The sequence below is a fragment of the Epinephelus moara genome, chromosome 6, assembly GCF_006386435.1.
Source record: "Epinephelus moara isolate mb chromosome 6, YSFRI_EMoa_1.0, whole genome shotgun sequence".
Lineage (NCBI taxonomy): Eukaryota > Metazoa > Chordata > Actinopteri > Perciformes > Serranidae > Epinephelus > Epinephelus moara.
This window is the reverse complement of record NC_065511.1, coordinates 15,834,039-15,858,810: the sequence shown is the minus strand read 5'-3', so window position 1 is coordinate 15,858,810 and position 24,772 is coordinate 15,834,039. Positions and strand designations below refer to the sequence as shown.

General features: G+C 41.4%; 3 protein-coding genes across 4 annotated transcripts; 2 read left to right on the top strand and 1 right to left on the bottom strand.

Moving 5' to 3' along the window:
* The first annotated feature begins 124 nt into the window (after positions 1-124).
* On the top strand, positions 125-4,729 carry klhl38b (kelch-like family member 38b). Of its 2 annotated transcripts, none has more exons than XM_050046725.1 (5): positions 125-263; positions 1,766-2,984; positions 3,098-3,239; positions 3,345-3,450; positions 3,671-4,729. In XM_050046725.1, exons 2-5 carry the CDS (start codon positions 1,783-1,785, stop codon positions 3,958-3,960), a joined length of 1,740 nt encoding a protein of 579 aa, XP_049902682.1. In that variant the 5' UTR covers positions 125-263; positions 1,766-1,782; the 3' UTR covers positions 3,961-4,729. The 2 variants fall into 2 exon arrangements, with proteins under 2 accessions (XP_049902682.1, XP_049902683.1); XM_050046726.1 differs by having other exon boundaries at positions 152-263; positions 1,769-2,984.
* A 6,875-nt stretch (positions 4,730-11,604) lies between these two features.
* fbxo32 (F-box protein 32) lies at positions 11,605-19,734 on the top strand. The gene is made up of 9 exons (XM_050046108.1): positions 11,605-11,866; positions 12,407-12,528; positions 12,894-12,943; positions 13,074-13,166; positions 15,773-15,866; positions 16,524-16,708; positions 16,837-17,019; positions 17,616-17,759; positions 17,902-19,734. Exons 1-9 carry the CDS (start codon positions 11,754-11,756, stop codon positions 17,989-17,991), a joined length of 1,074 nt encoding a protein of 357 aa, XP_049902065.1. The 5' UTR covers positions 11,605-11,753; the 3' UTR covers positions 17,992-19,734.
* Positions 19,735-20,973: 1,239 nt separating this feature from the next.
* Positions 20,974-24,356, bottom strand: prelid3a (PRELI domain containing 3A). The gene is made up of 7 exons (XM_050046112.1): positions 23,976-24,356; positions 22,996-23,164; positions 22,104-22,193; positions 21,881-21,951; positions 21,555-21,657; positions 21,266-21,342; positions 20,974-21,113 (listed from the first exon to the last, which is right to left on the bottom strand). The coding sequence occupies exons 1-6, from the start codon at positions 24,005-24,007 to the stop codon at positions 21,271-21,273; spliced, it is 537 nt and encodes a 178-aa protein (XP_049902069.1). The 5' UTR covers positions 24,008-24,356; the 3' UTR covers positions 20,974-21,113; positions 21,266-21,270.
* Positions 24,357-24,772: the final 416 nt, after the last annotated feature.

Genomic DNA, 24,772 nt, shown 5'->3' with positions numbered 1-24,772 from the left:
TGCAGCCGTGTTGCCAAAGACAGGCTCTATTTTTAGGGGAGGTATGTACACAGAGGCCTCGTGGAAAGAGACCATAACAAAAAAAAAACAGAACGCAGCATGCTCCTACAAAGAGACAGCCCCCTTTAGAACATACAGTCACACAGCATCAACACGAGAGCAAAGAGGAAGAAAGCACAGGAAAATGTCAAGGCATCAGATTTTCTGCTGAGATCTGGCTTCAAGAACAGAGACAAACGCATAAAGAGAGAGAAGAGGAGCAGGTAAGACAAGTATTACAGCATGGCTGTCAGGGGCATCAGACTTCATACGTCCAATATGTGATATTGGCATGGCTTTGAATATATCTGATGTAAATATTAATCAAACAAAAGATTGTTTTTATACTTGGTGAAGTAGAACTTGTGTTTAGAAGCATTGGTTAAAGTTGACATATTGTATTGTGCTGCCTTAAATGTAGACTAATATATTTATCTGTGATATTTTGCACATTCTGCACTCATATATAATACATGCAACGGAATGGGAAAAAAGCAGCAGTCACTTTCAAAAGCCAAAGAGAAAACAAAAACAGGCAGCACATAAAACACCATCACTCGACAGAAGCATCACTTATTCCATGACGATGATGAACGGCAATCTGGCAGCAGAAAGTTTTGTCAGGTGTTTCTGGAGTTATCTACTTAGACGACCAGTCTCCAAAATAATCAGATAGGTATTCTGTCAGCCCTGTTTGTAAAAGATCGCAGCAGCCCTGAATTGGGCCCATGTGCCCGAAGGCAATAATCTAAAGTCATTTAACAAAGTTAATGTTTTAGTCATGAGTGGAACAGGTTTTAAAATTATTTACAGGCTGTGGTTTGGGGCAAAGCTTTTCGAGAATATTTACAGGATAAACTTTAAATAAATATTAATACAAAGAAAGTTTGTGAACCAGCTGCCATGTTGGGAACAGTTGAACAATAGGCCACTAAGACTGACTTTAATTTACAGGTATAGACTAAGCATATAATTATGTTATAGATGCTATTGACTGTTTTACAAATAAAGAAAAAATAAACATAATTGCCATTTTCAAGGGCATATAAAGTAAATGACACTGTTTTAAGTTAATGAGTGTTCTTCTTTGGACACAGGCATACTGTCAAGGTGGCAATCACTCATAGAGGCCCATTTTCCTCTCTCTACAGGCCGCACTGCCTGCACTGTCTATATTTACATCCCTGAGTACAATAAAATATGTTTCTGAAAACTTTTGAGATGAGAAATGGGCACTGTAGTAACAGAATCTTGATTCATATTTGATCAATGCTGCCTAGTCTGACCGCAGTTTATGAGCAGTAATTAACATAATTAGCAGTTGTGTTAGAGACTGCTCGGCTCTGACTGGTTGTTTTTATTCAGTATGGTAAGGCCATTACAAGCGCTAAGGCAATTTAGTAGGCAGGGAAGTATTATTTTTTCACAATTAGAGTTAGTTAGTGTGTGTAAATATAGTGACAGTTTCAGCATAATGAAAAGGTTTTTTTGCAGAAATTACCAGCTACAGCTTTCATGGTTGATAATCTTCTTTTTTACAGCAAGCCCTCAAATGGCCACTAAATGAGCAACCATGTAGCTGAAAGGCTTGAATTAGAAATTGTGACTGCTCGTGCAGGTTGATGGAGGAGGTTCAAGGTTAAATTATTTAAAAAACAACAACAATAAATTAAAAGAGCCTGAAAACCAAATGATTTGACAATAACAATGTGGTCTCTCTTCTCAGCAGACTGGTCAGCAGTCATGGTCTTTCAGTACAAAGACAAGGAGCAGTCCTCCAACCTGCTCCTGCAGCTCAACAGACTGAGACAGGAGAACATCCTGACCGATGTGTCACTGTGTTCGGATAACACAGAGATTCCATGTCATCGTAACGTCTTGGTCTCCAGCAGCCCCTACTTCAGAGCCATGTTCTGCAACAACTTCATAGAGACACAGCAGACCAAGATTAACTTGAAGGGTGTCACATCTGCCATCCTGAGCAGAATCATCGACTATGTTTACACAGGACTCATCAGTATCAGCATGGATATTGTGCTGCCTCTGATGCAGGCGGCATCCATGTTGCAATATGGCCGCCTCTTTGAGGCATGCTCGAGCTTCCTCCAGGAGCAGCTGAGCCCTGACAACTGTTTGAGCATGATAAGACTCTCTGAAATCATGAATTGCAACAGTCTGAGAGACAAAGCAAAAGAAATGGCCATGAAGAGCTTCTCCGATGTGTCGGCATCGGAGGATCTGTGTGAGCTCTCCTTACCAGAGCTCATGGGATACCTGGAGGATGACGGGCTCTGCGCGGAGGAGGAGCAGGTCTTTGAGACACTTGTTGCTTGGATCCACCATGATCCTATTTCCAGACGTGGTGCCATCAGTGACCTTTTCAAGAAAGTTCGCCTCCGCTACATCCATCCCACCTACCTCTTCCAATTCATTGCCAACGACCCTCTAATCCAGTCCTCCACCCTCTGCACCGAGCTCATAGAATCTGTGAGACGCCTGATGTTTTCCGTCAGCACAAAATGCATCGATAACACAGCAGTTGAATTCAAACCTCTGTGGGTGGCACCGAGGCGCTACTCCTGCCACGACATGTTGGTGGTGGTAGGAGGGAGGAAGAACAACGAGCAGACTTCGAGGGAGGCCCTCGTCTTTGATGAGAAGAGCGAGAAATGGCAGCGACTCGCCAAGCTGCCCATTCGTCTGTACAAAGCCTCCTATGTCGCCCTTCACAGTGTGTTGTATGTTATCGGAGGCCTGACGACAAACACAAAGCACAGCCAAGTCAGTGCAACCGTCTACACCCTCTCTCTCAAGACTAACCAGTGGCGGACGGCAGAGCCCATGCTGGAGCCACGCTTCGCCCACCAGAGTGTCTCCTACCTCCACTTCATCTTTGTCCTGGGAGGCCTTGGACCAGATAAAAGACTGACAGGCAGTGTGGAGAGGTGAGGTGCACCATTTTTATCCTCAGTCAAAAACTTCTGTTGGTAATAGCTCACAACCCGTACAGCATAACACACACAAATGTGACAAACAATATCTCTCATAATGTTATCAGGTACAACAGTATGTTCAACCAGTGGGAGTCTGTGACACCTATGCCTGAGGCTGTCTTGCACCCTGCAGTGGCTGCTACTAATCAGAGGATCTATGTGTTTGGAGGGGAGGATGCCATGCAGAACCCTGTCAGATTAATACAGGTAGGACCCAAAGTCACTGTTTTCTGTGTTTCTATTGGTCCATTAATTCATCTATCCATTCATTCACTCCCTCAATCTATGTCCACTCACCCCTTCTTCATGCAGGTGTATCACATTGCCAGGAACATGTGGTCTAAGATGGAGAACAGAACAGTGAAGAATGTGTCTGCTCCTGCTGCCATTGCAGATGACAAAATCTACATCATTGGAGGTAGATAACAGTGGTGATAAGGGCTAATAATACATTTTTATTTTTAAAATGTGCACACATCGCACCTTTGATCCAGCTAAAAAAAGCAGTCTAAAAAAGAGAACCACATTCATCTTGCTATAATTCATTGGTATTGATTTATTTTCTGATGAATACCTCACAGCATTCTGCTTGAGCCACACATGCCGCCGCGCTCAAATGAATGTCTCCCTTGTCACAGGATACACCAGGAGAGTGATCGCATACGACACCAAGGCCAACCAGTTTATTAAGTGTGCCAACCTGAAGGAGAGGAGGATGCATCACTCGGCAACCGTCCTCAACAACAAAGTCTACGTCACCGGTGGACGTCACATCAATGGCCACGATGTCATCGAGGACTCTGACAGTTTTGAGTGCTATGATCCAAAGACAGACACTTGGACATCTAAGGGGACTCTGCCATATAAACTGTTTAACCATGGCTCGCTGTCTCTGACACATGTCTCACAGACATGGGCGAAATCATAGATGAGGTCTGATTTCATTTTTTAGCAGATCCGCACTATTCCCACTTTCATGAGTAATAGATTTTTTAAAAGTCCCTGACTCACTAAATCAAGCATACCTCAAGTAATTAAAACATACATATATTACATATATATGACTTTTTAAATACCTGAGTCATTTTTATACCTGGAAATATACTTTCCTGTGTTCCATGTCTTTTCTGTTTTTGTTTTAACAGCCAAACCTATGCACACAAGCTGTCCTGCTGCACAGCCCTCTTCTCAACCTGTCTGACTCCACAAAGGGTGAAAGTACTATTTTCAGCCCGCACTAAATCATGAGATTTCACTTGTCATGTTTAAATCCTGGGGCTGTGTACTGTTTGGTGCAAGTCAGAGCTGTGCTCAGCTGTTGGGTCTGAACCTGGTGCTTTGTCTGTGAACTTTTGGATCATTGTCTGTTACTGTAATGCAAAACGATGATGAAAGTATTGTGATAACATTGTTACCAAATATTTCATGCAGTGGTGAAATAAAAAAAAAAAACACATAAGAATTTGTTCAAAATTTAGCCTTAGGGGAAAAAACCTTTGGTATTGTTTTTAGCTTTTTTTCCACTGCTGTGGACCCATTATCCTAGTATGATATAATGCACAACATATCATACATATCTACTTTATGTTTAAATAATGATGGGCGTCTTTGCTATGTGAATCTGAGGGTAAAAGAAAAGCCTCAAGATTAAATGTTACCTTTTTTTTTTATAAAGTTTTCTGATGTTTTTGTACTGCTTTTTCTGGTTTTAACTATCGTCTTTTTACAATAAAAATTTAATCCATACATGTGGCCTCTCTCTTCACAGTCAGTTGACTGCAAATGCAATGTGAGCAGCACGTGTCCTGTATGTGTCACTGTGTGTCTGTCTGACCCTTCCTCACACTCCTGTCCACACAGGACCTTCACATGCCCGGGCAGGTTCCTGCCATCCACACACAGGGGCACACGGAAGATAGTATAGAGAAGGTATCATTTTACAAAGAAGAGCTTTAAATATTATCCAGTATGGAGAACATGCTGAAATGTGCTGCTCCATCTGTTGCAGGTGAAACTAAAGCCATGAGTGGCCCAAAAAGGCTGACTAACATAAATGTTTCTGCTCATACAAATGGCACATGGTAATGAGCAGGAAAATGGGAGACATCAAATCCAGATTTTGTTACCTGATTAGCCAGCAGGACAAAATATCACTGATGAAGTGTTTATGGGAACCACAACTTAGAAGGCTGAGATACTTTTGATTATGACATTCAAAGGAACTCTAAAATTACATTAATTACATCAATATAGAGGCAAACAGCTACACACTATGTGAAGATATAGTAGAGTAATGGTGTCCTGAGCAGAAAACAAAGTCATGCTCCCTCTGTATGTGCTGTAATCCGAGCTTCTCTGATCATTCTGGTCCAGACAGTCCAACAGCGTGTGCATGCTAGTGCATGTAAATTCCTGTGTGTGTATCCCACTGGCTAGCTAATCACTGCCACTCTGCTCTGCGCCCACACAGTGGTTACTGCTGATACTGGGACGCCATTGTCGCAAAAGCTGCTCAGAAGTGTAAAGCTCACCCTCCATTGACATTGACACCGTTAGCTCTGTCAGCACCATTGGTGTTGTTAACACTATTTGTGCTGTTATCACCCATGGATGTATTAAGAGAACTGGATACAGCATTGAACGGGGGGCACCATTCATTGGTATGAAAGTTGCTCAGTGGCGCGTGAGGCCAAAATGGTTTAACTGACACATATAAAATCACCGGGATGATCTGGGGATTATTGGCAGTACTTCTGCACGGTGTGGCCCATAGAGAATGCGCACTAGTGACTAATGGTGGCAAAGCGCAGACAAGTGTGGCTGAGTGCGGCCGAGCAGCTAACTTCCGCCAGCCAAACGGATAACCTCAGGTTCACTATTGCGCAAACTGAATGGTGATAAAATGATGTAATCATGCGGTTCCTCTAGACTTTCCAAATGTTGTCAGACCAAATTAATTCAATCCTGATAGTGAAACTAGTCATTTTGTGACGATTATAACCTCAGAAAACTTTATCTACTGACGTCACTTTCCCAATTTAAGTTAATGGGAAAACATCTTTTTGGGCTGCAGGGCATCATGGGCTTCAAAGCCCTGCACACTTCTTGGGGACCCATTTAGCACTGTTAGCTGCTAGCCGCAGGCTCAGGCACCTCCATGTTGAGAGCTATGTGTAGACAACCTCTGAATCATAGAAATGCACGAATGTTGGATTGATATCGAGCTCTTTGGTGGTAATATGAAAAGATGCAGGTAATTCAGAGTAAAGTCAGGATCAGCTAAAGTGATTACATAATTTCATTCATCAATGCCTTTCAGAGGCCAATGTCAGCTGTTTTTCGTGTGGAGTAAACACAGTGTGACCAGGAGGTATTACACAGGACTGCGTGCATTTCTTTGAAACCAAAAGTCACTGGGTCAGAGGTTTCAGTCGCTCACTGCCAGCGAATAGAGTCCAAGGGACAGCGGGTGGAGCGGGTGAGAAAAGGTGGGGGCCTGGAAAAACTATAGGTGATCTGGTGTTATTTTGAGAAACAAACAAGAGGCGAATGTTACACCACGTGAGGCGTGTGGTCCTGTTGGTTGCCACGGCTGGCAGATGTGAGAGGGCGAGAAACTGATGAGCAGGGTTTCACAACAGAGAATGTGAGCGAGTGATGAAACTCAACTAGGAGAGGCAGCAACAGGTGTGTGTCTGTGTGTGTGTGTGTGTGTGTGTGTGTGTGACTGTGTGTATATGTGAGAAAGCATGTGTGTGCGTGTTTGTGATTAAGGTTTTTGGAGGGTCGGGTATGACAGCTGTCCTGTCTGGTCACAACATCACAACAAAAACAGGGATCATGGAGAGAGGAGAGGAGAGGGAGCGAGATGATTCCCTACTAACCTTTTAATTTGTTCTAATTTTATGCCTCATGCATCCATGTGTCTCAGAAATACTGACATATGAACCGGATGAGACTGTGTAGATTGTAAACACCAATGTGCTGACATGCTCACAGTGACAATGTTGACATGCTAATGTCTAGCAGGTGAGTTGCTTGCCATGTTTACCATCTTAGTTTACATTGGAAGCATGCATTTGCTACTTAGAACCAAACTGTGACTGTAAAATGATGCTTACACAATTCCTATAATATATAGGAATAATAAACATGTTTACAAAAATCAGTTTAGGTCTCTACGGCTAATTTCAACATTCCAACTGTACAGTGGCTGGATTTTTATATAACCCACGTTTACATTGATTAAGGCTTTAAAGTATGCATAATTAAGGGCGTGACTGTTTTGAGTGACAAGTGGTCGGCTATGTGTCACCACAACCTATGAGTCAGATCCAGCCTGTGCTCCTCCACAACTCCACCCTCTCATCCAACTATGATGACTTCTGGCATGAAAGATGGTGACCCTCAAAATACAAAACTCAAGGCCTTTAACAAGAGTCTACAAAACAAATGGGTGACATCACTGTGGCTATGTCTATTATTTACAGTCTATGCTTAAAACTAAACACAAAGTACAGTTGAAGGTGATGGGATGTTGGATGATTACCAATATCCTTAGGGTACATCATTTTAGGATCATTATTAGCTATACAAAATTTTGATTATACTGGTTGTGCTTGGCAAAAAGTCAGAGGGTTACCAAAGTCAATGGGATTCATCCTCTGGGGACCATGAATATTTGTACATACTTTCAAAGCAATACATCCAACAGGATATAAGTAGATCAACAAACCGACATTGCCATGCCACAGACACTAAACGGAGCAAATCTCTGATTTATGATTGTTTGTGATTCACTAAATAAACTAAACAGATATTCTTTAGAGCCTTAGGTCATAGCTTCTTTCTCAGTTAGTCAGTTACCAAACACTTGCAGGGACTTTCCATGTCATCCTGTAGTTTGGTTTACTCTAGAAATAGACTTCATTAGACTTCTGGGAGTCACAACAACATGCACATCACTGTATACCCCCTACAGTTTACATGATAATAACTGTTTTAGTCTTTAAGTTCCCCTTTTTTACACGCACCACTGTGGCTCTGTGTGGTTACCCACATGAGGAACTGTTGAACTATTTCAGTGTGGGTTACTTCTGTAATGGCTGCATTTGTAAGTCATGATCGGTACATCTAGTCAGAGTACATCTGCCCAATGTGCTTTAATAGATTCTCATGTGACTTGTTGTTGACATATTTTAACATGCGGAGTGTGTGCAGAGCTTTGACCTTTTACATTTATCAGGGTGTTACATTAAAACCTCAGACATGAAGCCACGATGCACCTGTTCCAAAAGCTTCAGCGGCACAGGATCTTTAATGAGCAGTGCAGTAATGTTTTAATTAATTCAATGATTTCAATAAAACTAAGACTGAAATGAGGGAGAACCACTTTCCATATTTGTGAATGTTTGTGAATGTCACAGAAAGGCAACTGATGAAAAGTAACTGAACTTTAAAGCACTTAAGGATAGTTTGTAAGCATCAGTGTTGAGCCTCCATCGCAAAAACCACATCAGTCAGCAAGCTTGGTCATGCTCTACCCACAGGATATGTTCCAACAGTGGATGAGCTGAAACACCGGCCTGCTGGTTCTTGGAAGAAGTGCACACTCAGTGTGCACCATGTGCTGCTGTTTTGCGGATTGTATAGAGTGTCATGAATTATGAGGCACCAGAGCTCCCCCTCTGTCTCCCTCCTCCCACTGCCTCAATGCAGACAGACATGTCATTCACTCACATGGATACAGACACACACACACATGCACACCAACCACTATGGCTTTTTTTCTGAGAATGATCACAAAAAGAGTTTCTCATGCTGCAGGATTTTTAGGAAGTGAACTTACATCATCAGTCACATGACATCAGAGATCAGACAGGGGCGTGTTTTAGGTGAGACATTAACAGCACTTCCTAAAAGTATGCCTTTGTTATTATTCTCACTGTATGCTGATGACAAACCCAATACACGACTTTTCCTGATTGTCCCCAAAAGTCTCACACATCACTGTGTAAATATGTCATGTGTTTAATCAAGCTGATAAGAGCTGACCCAGTGGCCTGGACAGACTTAGTTACACATTGTCCTGAATGGCACTGTTCCAAAATAAACAAAATACACTGAGCCAGTCCTCACAGATCAGTTGGTGCTGTTTTGGGATAACTGAAATACAATGGTAAACCCCCTTTCAGACACAGAAATACACACACACTCCTGCACAATCCAACCTTATACTCTGGAGGAACCCAAAGGATGAGCTATTTATAATACCGTGAGTGACTAAGAATCATGGGACTTTAAAGCCACGTTACTGTGAGACTGAATTTTTTTCTTTATATTTACAGCAACAAAACGCTAGTGCTGATAAGCCTGGGCGAAACACTTCCTGACCAGTAATTACTTTTATCATCACCAATACATTAACCATTAAAAACTGTGGTGACACTTGTCATAGTCCAGAGGTTTTCAAAGTGTGGGTTCCTGAATGAGGTCTGGAACAAAGTCAGAAGTAGGCTGCAGTCTGATTTCACTTATATCACATACTTGTATGAGTTTATAGGGATGTCAGCAAAGAAGCAATACCACCATGTAAACCACTTTGTCACAAGTGAAAGTTCTGCACACAAAAGTATACTTAAGTAAAAATACATAATATCACCACTAAAATGTTACAGTTCAAAAAGTAAAAGAAAGAAAAAATCATTATGCAAAATGGCCTTTTATCCAGGACGTGCAGCAACAGGTTTTATCCTCTTTTTAATCTTGTGCATACTTTAGGGGCACTCTCATGAATTAAGAATCAGGACGAATTACAACTTAATCACAGTTATAAGCACACATAGCTTTGCACAACTCAAACCTGAGCCTGTCCAATTAGCCACATATCTAAAAACACCTGTGTGGGTATGCAGGGCCTTTGATACACAATAATGCATTATATTTTTTAAGTTGGCCATATGTATATAGACATAAATATCCTTTGAGATTAAAAAATCTTTTTTTTTAAGAGTGACCTGGCCAAGACAGCAGCATAATACACTGTTACAAGTTGCAAGGACAAACAGACATATACAACTGTCATACCCAACAAGTGCATAAAAACCACCATATACAATTAACGTGCAATACAAGGTCCAGGAAAAGAACAAATATGATGTGAGTACAACTTTAAAATAAATTAGGAACAGTCACATTGACTAAAAGAGCTAATTTCCCGATCCTTTAATTTCAACTTAATCTTCCCCACAGTGATCAGCTCTGCCAGTTTCAGATCCTTCTGTAAATTATTCCAGGATGAAGGGGCAGCGTATTTAAAAGCTGTTTTGCCGAGTTCTGTTCTCACCCTTGGAATCTGAATTTGAGGAATATTACGAGAGCGAAGGCTGTACTGATTTAGGTTTCTGCACAGGTATGTGGAATGATAAGAGGGAACCAGGCCAAAAACAGATTTATATATAAAAACCAACCAATGCGAGAGCCTGTGGACATACAAAAACAGCCATTTAGCAGTGGCATACAAAGTACAGTGGTATATGCAATTTCCACAACCAGTAATAAAGCTTAAAGCACAATGATACACAGTGTCTAACTCCTTTAGACACTGGTCAGGGGCATTCATGAAAAGCAAATCACCATAATCCAGCACAGGTATAAAAGTTGCAGATACCAAGTGTCTCCTTGCCTGAAGGGAGAAGTTGGATTTCTTTCTTTCCTTCTTAATTATTTATGTCTTTGACCAGAGCCTCCACAAAAACAAAAGACTCAAAACAACCATAAAGAGACATAAAAGAACTACAAAGAGACGTGAGCGCAAAACGATCACTCCATGGTTTTGTGGGTCTGTTGGTCTTGCACTTATTCCTGTGTGTGTGTGTGTGTGTGTGTGTGTGTGTTTGAGGGGTCTTTTGCATGTCTGTAAATACTATGAATCTTTGCACATCCTCTAAAATATATTTTTGCACATTCATGCACATCTCTTTTGTTTTAAACAGTTAGATTGTACATTTTTTTGATAGTATTTTTTAAACAAATTTTATTATAATTTATTCTATTCTATATCTATGTTCCCTGACTATGCACCAAAACACCAGAGGAGATTTCTTGCATATAAAAAACTTATTTGGCAACTGTCTGATAATCCATATTTGACTATAACTGTTGAATAAATGTAGTTGAGTAGAATATTTCTCTCTGAAATGTGGTGCAGTTGAAGTATAAAAGTAGCTACAGTTGCATAAATTGTAAATACTCAAGTAAATGTCAAAGTGCCATGAAATTAAGTTCAGTATGTGATTAAATGTAGTTAGTCTCCAGCCCTGGTCACACACACAGTTACATAATCGTCCCCAAGTCGTTCAACATTTAATAAATGCTTCCTTAGGGAATTTATCATGTTAAAATCCTTCCCTTGAAGTCTCCTGTGTCTACCTTTCCATGACATGACAGAGTTTTGTTTCTTCATCTGTCCTCGCCAAGAGATTTTGCAACGCTCAAGTTGATAAACAAAGCCACGTGTTGCGGGGAAGTTTCCAAAGTGGGCGGACCTCTTGTATTTCCGGGTTCTGAGTTGAGGATATAAGAAGAGCTGCGCAATGACAACAGTAGACCACATAAACCTCCAGGACACATCGCTTTAAAGAAGGGACGCACAATAACCCAAACAGGAACTAATTCCTGATAACTTTTAGATTAATTTGAATTCGACGTCACCGAGCCAGGATGCCTTTCCTCGGACAGGACTGGAGGTCACCGGGTCAGAGCTGGGTTAAAACCGAAGAGGGATGGAAAAAGACGTCAGCAGACGACAAAAACAACAATGTCTCCGTGGAGAGGTTGGTCATGAAACATGTCCTGACTAATGTCGCTGTCTCCATCACAACAGTTTGCGCAACTCTTAAATGCGCCATCAGTGTTGTAGTTAGAGGAAGATGGAGGGAGGAGGAAGGAGGGGGAGATGTTTTTAACAAGGTCCAAACAAAGGCAGGGTGACGGACGCACAGCAGGCCTGCACCTCCATGTCGTTTCCATCTCATTAACCTCTTTGTTTTTCTGGGGCCATGTTTCTTTTCCAGGCTAATCACTGAGCTATTAATAAGCTCACAACAAGTGAGTGGATTAACAAACGTCTGTTGAGTCAGTTCCCTTTTCAAGATGCCTTTACTAGCACAAAAAGCCTGCCTTCAACACGACCTACAGATACAGCACATGTATGAAAAATAAGGCAGCAATTGATGCCTTTGTTGTGGTGTTAGAGTGATTTCTCTGCACAGCTCATGTTATTAAAAAGTGCTGCACATAAAGCCTGTACTTTGCACTGAGATAAACTGGTAAAATGATGCATCTGATGAAATATGCGTCTTATGTTTTTCCAGCTTCTGCAAAGCCGAGGAGGAGGAGTGTTTCAACAAGGAGAACCTGCTGCTCTCTTTCAGCTACGACATGGCTGCCAAGAAGAGGAAAAAAGACCTAATGAACAACAACACCAAGGTCCCCTGTGAGTCACAGTGAAAGGGCCACACAGTCTGGCTTATTGTTTAAGTGTGCAGAGGGTAACAATTTGTAACAGTATGCTTTGGGGTGATAAAACATATATTAATATGTCAAAGATCAACAGGAGAGGCTTGTGAGGATGTTATGTAACATTCATGAGGTGAACACTTCCCTGATAATATTGTTTATGATTAATTTTCTATCATTTTAGAAGCTCTATTTCAATAACTATACAGACTCTGAAATGCATCTATTGCTGCTGTGTGTGTGTGTGTGTGTGTGTGTGTGTGTGTGTGTGCATTTGTCACAGTGCTTATAAGCTGCTTAATGAGGCCAGGCCACTAATATAAACATTCTGCTTTCTCACAGATTTCCACAGGGAAAAGTGGATTTATGTTCATAAAGGAAGCACCAAAGAGGTAACAAACCCAACTCATTTAGTTTCACATCAACTTTTCACATCATCGTTGCTAATGTAAACACGCTGAGAAAACCCTGCGCTCCTGCCGAGGATCGCAATCTAATACCCTGATAATTGAATTTTCCCAGCGCCACGGATATTGTACACTGGGAGAGGCCTTCAACCGCTTAGATTTCTGCAGCGCCATCAAGGACACGAGGAGATTTAATTACGTCGTCAGAGTGAGTTCTAATCTCTTTCTTTTCTGTCAGTTTCTCCTGTCCCCTTTGTTTTCCTTCCTCTGTGGTTGTTATTAGGACATGTTTTGGTAGTGGCAGAGAAGAGGTTAAGGTTAAGAGGGTGTGTAGGCTTCTGCCACGCTCTTATCAATGCTCTGCAGACAAGGGTCTCTCAATGGTGATGATACAGACCCAGGGAGTGTATGTGTGTTTTTGTGGTGGGGTGAGAGTGTGACATAGCTTGATTATTTTGCTGTAATATGATTGCGAAAGCCATTTGGCATCCCTAAATTGAATTAAACCAATGCTTTATTTAAAATTAAGTCCTATCTACTACCCAGTGCAGTCCATTTCATTAAAGCATTTTATGTGACTGTGTAAAACTGATGCTGTTTCCATAGTACATACATTAGGGATGCCAAATGGCTTTGTCCACTAGAGAAAGGACGTGGCATCAAGAACATTCATCATATCATTAGCAATAATGTAATCGCATTATCAGATAACAATAGAAAATTCATTAGCTAAATTTTGGAGCTGTTCCCCTCCACATCAAAGTGTCACCACACACACCAGCTCTCCCACATGTGCTCCCATGTGAGCTCAGTGCATGTGGTCTTGCACTCCTGTGCCACTGGGGGTGGGAGGCCGAGGGGGCCAAGGGGGGTGACAGCTGTGCAGTGAGGTGAGACCACCCGACAGGGGTTTATGAAACCAGACCCGGTGGTTGTCAGGTGATTCAGTCCCCCAAACACACACACACACACACACACACACACACTTGTCTCTGCCAGACATAGGCTGCCTCCTTTTGTGTTACTCCTACTCGTTTTCTGTCTCTCTTACCCCGTCCTATTCAACAGTCCTCTGCTGAACTTCTGCCTCTTTGCTATTTAACTGCCTGCCTAATGAATTTGATGGGATGATCCAATCCCAGCTCGCTCTGGAGGAGACATTTTGGCAAGACAGTGAAATTGCAGAGGATCATGTTTTACGACTTGTTGTTTCTATCTACAGCCATTAACACAAGTGTAGTGTATCAGCATAACAGCATTTCTGAGAATTTAAAATTATCTGGCGTCCCACAAGTGATCTAAGTTTTAACCTCTTTACACATAACTTGAAACAGAAAGTTGGCCATTTGTTTCTCTCTCTGTTGAAGTTTTGGATTGACCTTTCAGTGCAGGTTCCAGCTAACAAGTGCAGTGTAGTGTGGTAAGCCCAAAGAACAATACGGCTTTGTAACACTAGCGTCTAGTCTGGACACGGTGTCCTAGGTCACTGCTCTTCACTGGTTGTGTCTGATGGCATTTGCGGGTTCATTTAACTCCGTCTCAGTTACACAGATCGGGTTCTTCCACAAAGAGACAACAAGAGGTCTTCTCTTTTCTCAGAGCAGACAAATGGAGGTTATTTCAAGGAGACAGGAACCTTAAAACGAACGTGTTGTAGCAGAGCCGGTGTGTTGTAACAAGAAGATGCAGTGCTTGTGATACTCTGTGGAAAAGTATGAGCTGCACGCCAAGCTGTGAAGTGCAGTTTAGCGAACAGCGAGGGCTAAAAGTAGATACGGAAACGCACATTGTTCTGCCCGGCTGCTCTACAAAGAGAGGAGCACTTGATGAGCTGCTAAAAGAAGAAGGGCATGGGATTAGGTTTTAGGAATGGAGCTGGAAAGAATGAAAAAGGGAGCCAGGAGGGTGCGAAGAAGCTTAAAATTTTTACAAAAAAATGGTTAGGCAGGTTGAGGATGTAGAGAAGTAATTTAGTTCAGAGTTTGGTATTATTAAGACCCCCAAGCTCATCAAGTTTTCATTTAGGATTTGGATGAATGCTTACTTGTAGGTGCCATTTGTAGTAATAAACTTACATTCTTTTATTAACCAGTTTCACAAGTTTAGAAATGCAATTAGAAAAGTTTGTGCTCTATAATCTCTATAATGTAAGCCTCCCATAACTAACCTACCAGCACTGCAAAGTGTCCTCAAGTTAACCAGAAAGCAACCAACAAATTGTTGATATGATGACAAAGGTCACATGCTCCGGTCAGCATTGAGCAAGGGGGAACTTGAGTTTCTCCATGACGTCACAGCATCTGTTACATGCCAGGCATGCCACCTTGGAACCCACTGTTTGTCCGCTAGCCAATGGCAACAACTACGCAGACACAAACACACACACAAGCATGCATGGTCACACAAGTGCAGACACACTCTGTCAAATGATTCAGCTAATTCACATGACAGCAGGATCAGGAGTCAAATGATTAAAAGCTTGTTTGTGGAGGCTGATGTTGTTGACAGCCTGGGCTGTTGTCCAACACCTTTCCAGTAGCTTCTTCCCCCTGAAGAGACTCTGATCAAGAGTGATCAGAGCCAAGAATGCTGTTATATGTTTTTTGGATCCAGCGTCAGTTGAGAGTAATGACCAGGTGGAGCAGCTCCAAATTTGTTCTAGACAGCATTTATTGTTTGGAGTGCAAGTGCCTTTGTAAGAATGCGGCATAACAAACATTTAGTAATGAGGCAATGGAACAGAGAGTCTCGGCAGCTGACAGGATGAAATTTATGTTGTTTCTTTCTTTCTGTCTCGTTCTTTCTCTGCTCTAGCTCCTGGAGCTTATCGCCAAGTCCCAGCTCCCCTCGCTCAGCGGAGTGGCGCAGAAAAACTATATGAATATTCTGGAGAGAGTGGTACAGAAAGGTGAGCCCTGTCGCTCTTTTCCCGCTTTTTTTTATAGTCACTCAACTATTTCTCGCTCTTCTTTATGTGACCAAGAGGTTTAATTTTCTGCTATTTTCACACAAGGCACACCCACCTCTTAAAAGCACAAAAATACCCAAATGCAGTTTACCCATCCTTCAGTCTCTTTCATTTCCTTCATTGTTGCATCAAATGTACAGGGAAATAGACTCCTCTTCTTTCTTAAAGACAAACTGAAATAAAAAATGAGGCCTTCCTGCTCTGTTTGCACCAATAGGTGAGGAAATGAGCCCTGAGGATCTATAAAGAAGGCCAGGAGTGAATTTAGTGCTTTAATGGCACAGTGAAAAACACTGACAGTCACCAGACGCCTCAGCGAGCCACAGTGTAAACCAAATGTTCCCTCTGCTAAACAGAGATTCAGGTTGTTTAAGTGGCGTTATGAAACCTGTTGGCTAAATATTATAAACGCCACAGGAGAAGAGTACAGCCACTCCAAAACAGACCCTTTAAGACTGTGACTCACAATAAATATTTCACTGTTAGCTTGGTAGCTTGTAATCTCTCTTTGTAACACCCAGGCTTTAAAACCTCACTCAGGTCACGAGTTCAGTAATAAATGGAGTCAGCTAAATATCTTCTGATTTTTCTCCTCAGTTCTTGATGACCAGCAGAATGTTCGTCCCATTAAAGAGCTGCTGCAGACGCTCTACGTCTCGCTGTGTGGTCTGGTTCAGGACATGGGCAAGTCTGTCCTGGTGGGGAACATCAACACCTGGCTGCACCGTATGGAGAACATCCTGCAGTGGCAGCAGCAGCTGGACAACATCCAGATCAACAGGGTAAGCATCTGCTTTGAACACAGGGTGAAGAGTTGGATTCACAGAAGTTCTCTTTATGATGGAAAATTCAGAAGAACAACCTAAATGCAATTCATGATTTTTTTTTTTGTGCCTCCTGTTTTCTTCAGCCCACATCTACAGGCATGACTCTGACCGACCTGCCTGCCAGTCTGCAGCTAAACATCATGGAGCGTCTCACGGATGGCAGAGACCTGGTCAGCCTGGGTCAGGTGTGCCCTGAGCTGGGGGCCCTCACTGAGGACCGGCTGCTGTGGAAGAGACTCTGCCAGTACCACTTCACAGACAGACAGGCATGTAGACATAAACGGATGATCACTAAATATGTATAGAGTTGGATGCACTCTTCTTTGCCCTTAAACACATTTGCATACATGGCAGGTTAGTTGTCCTCCTCATTGTCTTTCAATTGTGTCAGTGCTTCAGATGACCTCCAGGTTACATACTTGAGACAGTAAACACAAGATAACAGGGCAGTCTTTCTGACACACATGCCATTAAAATCACTCTACAAGGAGGTCAAGCATCTCTGATAAACAGGACTCTTACTGGAAACTGGAACACAGGAGGCCACACAGTGTGCATACTCACACTACAGTTACCTAGCACCATGCTCAAAAGCATGCACTCGATAAGTGAGTGAGACAGTCTCAGGGTTTACGCTGAAGTAGGTTACAATGAAGCTTTCCTACGGGTTAGATTGCTTAGCTATAGATTGTGTTTGGGGAAAACTCTTATGAATGCTCCATCTTTTGAGCAGTCACTTTGTGTGTAGAAGTGAACTGGGATACAAAAGAATTTCTCAAGAAAGCTAACATTAAAGTGGATATTTCAAAGTGTTTTTCTCTCCTTGGGTCGTGTCTCAAAGTCTGTTTACCTCTCCGTTTAGATCCGAAAGCGCCTGATGGTGTCAGACAAAGGTCACCTGGAGTGGAAGAAGATGTACTTTAAGCTGAGCCGCTGCTATCCTCACAGAGAACAATACAGTGACACCCTGCACTTCTGCACACACTGCCACATCCTTTTCTGGAAGGTAGTACTTTTTTTGTCTCTTTCACTTTCTCACTTGATCAAAGTGGATCTGACAGCAAAACGTTAGAGTTACTAAAACTGCACTTAAGAAGAGAAAACAGAAGGAAATTAATATCGATTGTTGTCTTTGTTTCTCTCCCTAGGACACAAACCATCCCTGCACAGCCAACAACCCAGAAAGTTGCACCATGTCCCTCTCCCCTCAAGACTTTATCAACCTTTTCAACTTCTGATCCCGCCCCGCTCCCCAAATCAGATGAACTGACTGTACATACTGTACATAGAAATGTACAATATTGTTTTTTGTTCAATAGCACAATCAATTCCTGGATTTGTATTTCGTTGAGGTATTACTGGAGGGGGCTCAGGCAGTGGGACAATTATGCAATCGAGTTAGTTTTGAGAACAGAGATCTCTGGGAGAGCTCAGTTGAAAGCTAGTGAATGTGACAGAGGCAAAGAGATGTGGTAGTCGACCTGTGGATGGAGGAAGGAAGCTAAGGATAAAGGGAACATTCAGTTGTCAGAATTTAGTCTTAGTTTGTGTGTGTGTTTTTTTTTTTTTTAATCACACCTCCAAAGTCAACGCACCTCTTGACCTCAGATGTGTGCACTTGTTTTTCATAAATTGGATAATTTGGTTTTATTTTTTAGTTTTTGAACCTTGTAATTTCTTTCTCAAACACAGAAAGTAGGATGATTATTTATACCAGTTTGAAATTGGGATTTGTGTAAGGTATTACAAGCCCTGCTCACACGGGGAGATGCAGTGTGTTTGATGTTCAGGTGAAGTTTGCAATGATATTCTGTTGGGCACTGGGAGGGAGAGCACTAAAGTTTGAGTTGCTGCGGTACCAAAGAGATAATGAATGTAAGAAGGGAGCTGGTCATGGATTGTTAAACTGACTGATGATTCTATATGTTGACACACCACAGTATGTTTTCTATTTTTCTTTGTTGTTTTTCACTTTTATAAAGATTTGATATGACGTTTTTTAATTTTATTAATTGTGTGTTAATTTGCTGCTGTGGCTGCTATAGCAACAGCACCTGAGTGCAGTATTACCAAAGATTGTAATCAAAGTCAGTGTAACGATGGCATGTGCCTTATCACGAAACTTGAAACCGGTACAGCTTAATCCTTGTTTGCAATGTTTTCAGATCCCGATGCTGTTTTTATCATCGACAAATGACTCTTTTACAGAAGAGTGGTGTATATATGATGTGAGACTCTGATACCAAAGTTGACTGTCTGAAACATCGTATTTCTTTTGTAGCCTCCTGCATGATTTTTTTTTTTCTTTCAAAACCCACCCAGCAGATTGTGTTTACGTATTTATTTATTGAGATTCTGGCACGGAATGGAAATATTGGTATTAAAGGTGCAATTTGACCCAGACTTTTCTCTATCACTGCGCAGACAGTGAGGAATGATGTACATGCTATGCAATGCGTTCTGTTTATTTTCTGTTGAATAAATAAAAGAAAATAACCCTGCCTCTGCTGTATGATTTCACTCTGCACACACTGAATCATTATGCAGGACAATTGTTGAACATTTTCTTCAGATTCAAAGAACACACTGGCGTCTTTGTAGAGGGCACCAAGCAACACACAGCAAAATTGTGCTCTCTATTGGACAAATGATGAACTGCAAAGTAATGTTTTTTCAAAGTATGGGTGCTGCTTGTACTTGGTGTCATCAGCACATTATTACAACAAACTATCTCTATGAGAGATGTTTTCTCTGCCTCAAAGTTTCCATCACTGTTTAACACCTGAGTCTTGAGACTTAAAACAGTGCTTAGATGATGAAACACTAAGCTGCGTCTCTAATAAAACAAAACAAATGATGCTCCCCGATCACTTGTAATCACTAACTACCTTCAAATACAAGTGGACCTCTCCAGTGTCTTTAAATCAAACAGAACTCTGGGGTGTTAGAGTTAATTAGGCAGACCTGCTGTATAATAACACTAGGCTGTTAAACAATGAGCTGTTCGCTCAATAACAAACACTGTGTTCAAGTTTCAAAATGTTCTCAAACAATTGTTTTAATTGTTGCAGTAGGACAACAGTTGAGGTTAAAACAAAATGTAAAAAGCAAATGACTCAGACAATACAAACAAAACAATAACTCGCTGCTTGTTACACAATATTTTTAAAATAAATAATATTTATACAAATATTATGTAAATGTTCATTTTACCCAGAAATATGATTGAGCACATAAATCTTTGTAATTGTGCGCATCTCCCACTGCAGCATTGCACATACAGTACTGCCCTGCTCCTCAGGGTGTGTAGGTAGCTTTTTACAGAGTAGTTCGGAACATTTGGAAGCATCATGTGTGTGGCTGGCAAAGGCATGAATGACTCAGCTGCCAAAGTAATAATACGCAGGCATCACTTTAAGGCCATATGAAAAGAGAGTCAATCTATCTTTTGATGATTCTGATCACAAAAGCTCAACATGCTGGTTTAAGGCAATACTGCCAGTCATTTTTTTTTACATCAAAAAGGTGCCGCTGTATTGTTGCTTTGACAGCATTAAAAGAAGGCAATGTTAATGGTACATTCCCATCTTTTTTTCCTCTAAGATAAACAATATAATTTCTTTGAATTACTATCTATCTAAAGCTGCATTCACACATTTATAGCTAGCTAACTAGCTACTACAACTTTGTCTTTATTACACCCACCCCCATTTAAAAAAAAAAACAAAACAAAAAAACTACTACCATGCAAACGTATCATCTACAGTTTGTGCCTCTTGAAACACATAATAAGCACCAATAAAAGACTTTCAGATTCCAACTCCTGTTATAGGAGTCACCAGTGTTTGACATTACAGAAGACTTACATGGAATACAAGTTATGAAGCTCATTGCATATTGTCATTGTACCATACGTTGTTTTCTAAAGTATTGTGCGCCTGTACCTCCTGCATCCTTCCTCTGCATCTCTTCCACAGTACGCTAAAATATGACATGAGAGCAAAGGAAATGTGGAGTAGTAATATTATCAGCAAACCAGTAAAGTCTGGAGGGCTCATGATGTTGACAGCAGCACCCTTGAACTCATGGAGGGAAACTGTCCTGTTCTCCTCACTTGCCTTGATTAGAATAGCTGTTAATGGGTTATTGAGTACTGAGTTAGCATCGAGCCACACAAACCAGACTTGGACCCACAACTCTTAAATCCAGCTCTGTAACCTTTGGGCTTTGGCAGCATTTGTCTGAGCTTCCTGTGCAAGACGGTAAAGGTACCAACTGCAGAGGATCCCAAGATGCTGAGAATCCCCGTTGGTTTATGAGGTGTAGTGGGGAAAGTAGGCCTCACTGTGGAGCTGCAGTCCTGTGTATGCAAACACATAAGCACTGAGCATTGTGTGACACATGCATACACAAATGTAAGGCTTTTGATTTTGTCGTTGTGAGGGAGAATAAAAGAGTGGCATGCTTATAATAATCTGGTAGGGTGCAAGGGAAAGCAAAGAAACAAGTTACCAGAGTTAGTAAATGTCACAGAGAGGTACGTTCTCTCTTTCAGAGTTCTGAATAATCCACTCAATTGCATCCCAACCCTACAGATCCACACAGAGAAACAGAAGATTTAAGAAAAAGTCAAAGGCCATACACAGAGAAAGTCAAGTGAGCACTGCTGGGAGTAGTGACTTTTGACTGGCAGTACAATCCCAGTTAGAATGCATGCAAAGACATCATCAGCAACTTGTATCAAAGTTCAGGCTACATGCAAATAAATGCAATAAATATAACTGTCTTTATTTTGTGTTACCTTCCTGGCGTTAGCTGACATTCTCCTAGCCATCATGCCCTCCAGATAACTGCTTAGACTCACTCCCTTGACTGTGATGATGGCCTCCTGGGTCAGGACGGTACTGAGGAGGGAGTGTGAGACAGAGAGAGAGAGAGACAGCATGATTACTGTGAGATTTGAAGAAACAGTGTAATGACGTGTACCTGCAAGAACACAATGTCCCTGTTGCAGTTTAAAAATAGGATAATAGCACACACACACACACCCACACACACACACACACACACACAGTGTTTCCAAAAATGTTTTAAAATGAAGTTGGATAAATTGTACAATGTACTTACACCTCAGGGTTGTCTGGGTGTGGTCTGTAAAGAAGCCGCTCATCCACTGAAATCAGGTTGGTGAGAGTAATCTGGAAGACAAAAACAAATTTTGATTTCTTTATTAATGGTATATTTTTTTGCAAACACAGTGAACACTATTAATTTGGAATTGCTACTATAATATACCATTGTATTTCCTGTAAATTGCTTTGGTTGGTGCATGGACTCAGTGTAAACTTACATTTGTTGAGCACAGCTCCATCTTTTTCTCCTCTGGATCCACGATGGAGTGTTCCTTCACATATGTCTGCGTGTGGCTGGTTCCTAATATCTGCACGCACGATAACACACAGTGTGTACAGTGAAATGAGCCCAAATATCATGTGACATGTGTATGTGTATGTGCGTGACACAACTTTTACAGGATTCACTTCTGCTTCTTGCTCTTGAGACTCAATGAAAAGACCAGTGAGCGACATATTCTGGAAGCTGTGGTTTGTTTCTCCAGCACAGTTGTTGGGAAAGTACTTAAACAATGGACAGAGTGAAAACTACAGTGAGGAAGCCATATATTCACGCAATGTACTCACTTCAGATGACAAACAGCTCAATTTTTGAAACACTTCAACTCATCCAGACTCCTGCAGGTCACTGAACACCTAGTTAAGGAACCTGTGCCTTTGTCTTCTTCTTGCATACATGCACCTGTATGCCTCTGTACATGTGTACTGCTATATTTCTTAGGGATGCATGTTGATATCGGCATGTCATTAGTTTCAGCTGATATTGGCTTTAAGATGAACAATTTGAATTGCCCAACATGCTTTTTCTTACTTTGCACACTGAATGAATATTACATACACTGAAAAGCATTGTATTTGATGTCTCCATCTGCTGGTGGGCCATCATTATAAGAGTATGCATGTATAATATTATGTTAATTCCACTACAGAGGATACTTAATGATCACTAAAATTAGGTGGGAAAAAAGTGGATATATTGATATCTGTATTGGTTATCAAGCAAATGAGTTGTTATATATTGGCATATTGGCAAAAAACCCAATATCGTGCATCCCTGATATTTCTGTACATCCGTGTGTGTCTGTGCTTGTGTACGTGTTGATGACTTACTGCTCGCACAATGGCCGGGAGGCCCCACTCTGTGCTGAGGAGTCTGTGGCTGTGCAGGCGTCCTTCTTTATCCAGACTGCGATCCAACACGTCCACCCCGACCACGTTAGGGTTCATGGGGTTTGGGTACTTCCTCATGGCAGCCTTGATCACCGTCTCCCATGGGTAACTGCACAAAAGACAGCAACGTATTAGCTTCTACTATTGGCTGACACATGTTGGCAAAGACTTGGCTAACAGAGTGTGTGATCCCCGTATTTAGTCATGTGCTTAATCAATTCAAAAGTGACCCTCTCTGGGGTTTAACTGTGACTGGGGAGGCTGTGGTTATGGCTGACTCCTGATGTTAAATGCTCATATTGATCACAATCTCTCCGTGGGCTATGACATAGAGCAGGTGACCAAAATCATATATTCATGAATTTTAAAGTCTAGAGAATGCAATTTTTGAATGCTGAATAATAAAAAAGCTGAGGCTTCCCATTGCTGGCTTAAATGTGCAAATAGGTGAAGTAGTATCAATGGTTGGAAGAGTGGGAGTGGGTTGAATTTGGGTAAATGTCAATTAAAAAGTTGAATAATACCAATAATATATAGGCTACAAGACTTGGAATATAGTAAGGGTTTCTGAAACACTGACGCTAAACTGAATTGCTGGCTTTAAAAGTTGAATAATATGCATAATGTTTTAAGATGTAGAACATAGTCAGGTCTGAATAAAGTTTCAACATGAAGGTATGAGAGAGGACATGAAAAATTCATCTCAATCAGCTGTGTGGCTCCAGCTGCAATCAAAGGTTGCCATGGTGACGGTAACAAAGATTCCCCAGACTAACATACACTGTGTCTCAACTAAATTCCGATTTCCGATTTATTTTAACTCTGTTAATGAAGTTGAGGGTCCCATCAACCCAGCGCTACAATGGCGAACCATAATTCTGCTTTATGAATATTCTGATCAACAATAAATCCCAGCTGACCTGAAAACATGCTCCGTGCTCCAAATCTTCATTTTTCAAAAGACAAGTTTTGACCTTATCGCTATGAAACCCTCCTCGATTCGAAACTACATATCACCGGACCATTTTGATATGAGGAACTCGCTCCTGTATAATCAGAGAGGAGGGCCTATGATGGAAGCTCACGACCATCAATGAAGTGAGTCCGGAGAGCGCATCTCCGCTTTTCTTCGCATATCAGTCGTGCGTAAAGACTGCACAGTATGCGCCACTGATCCAAGCGTCACAGAAACAACAGGCAGATAATATGTAGGCTGATTTACAAATATAACAAACAGATTGGACAGTGGAGGACAAGAGAGAAGCCGGTGTAGCAACGGAGCCATCAAGAGTCAAGTCAGACAGGGTGATGATCAGGATTCTGGTCAGGGATTTCAAAATAAAACCTAATTAAATGACCTTTCACTTGTGCAACTTTAGTTTATTCGTCCTCAGTCAAAAATATCTGATAAAGATACAGAGCCTAAGGTTTTAGAAATATTATACAGTATGCAGCATTGAATTACAAGTGCCGCTTACTGTGTGACAAATAACAGTTGGAGATCAAAATAAGTTAACACTACACACCTATAATAAACAACCTTTTAAATTCACACTTTGCTGGTTATTTAATTATTTTTCCCTAATTAAATACATTACCCACTTTTATTATGAGACTAAATGCACCATGATGCAATACACTGTCTTGCATCTGTTTTACAGGGATGCTGACTCACAATGAAATACAGAGGACCACCTCTTGGAACAACCCTCCTCCA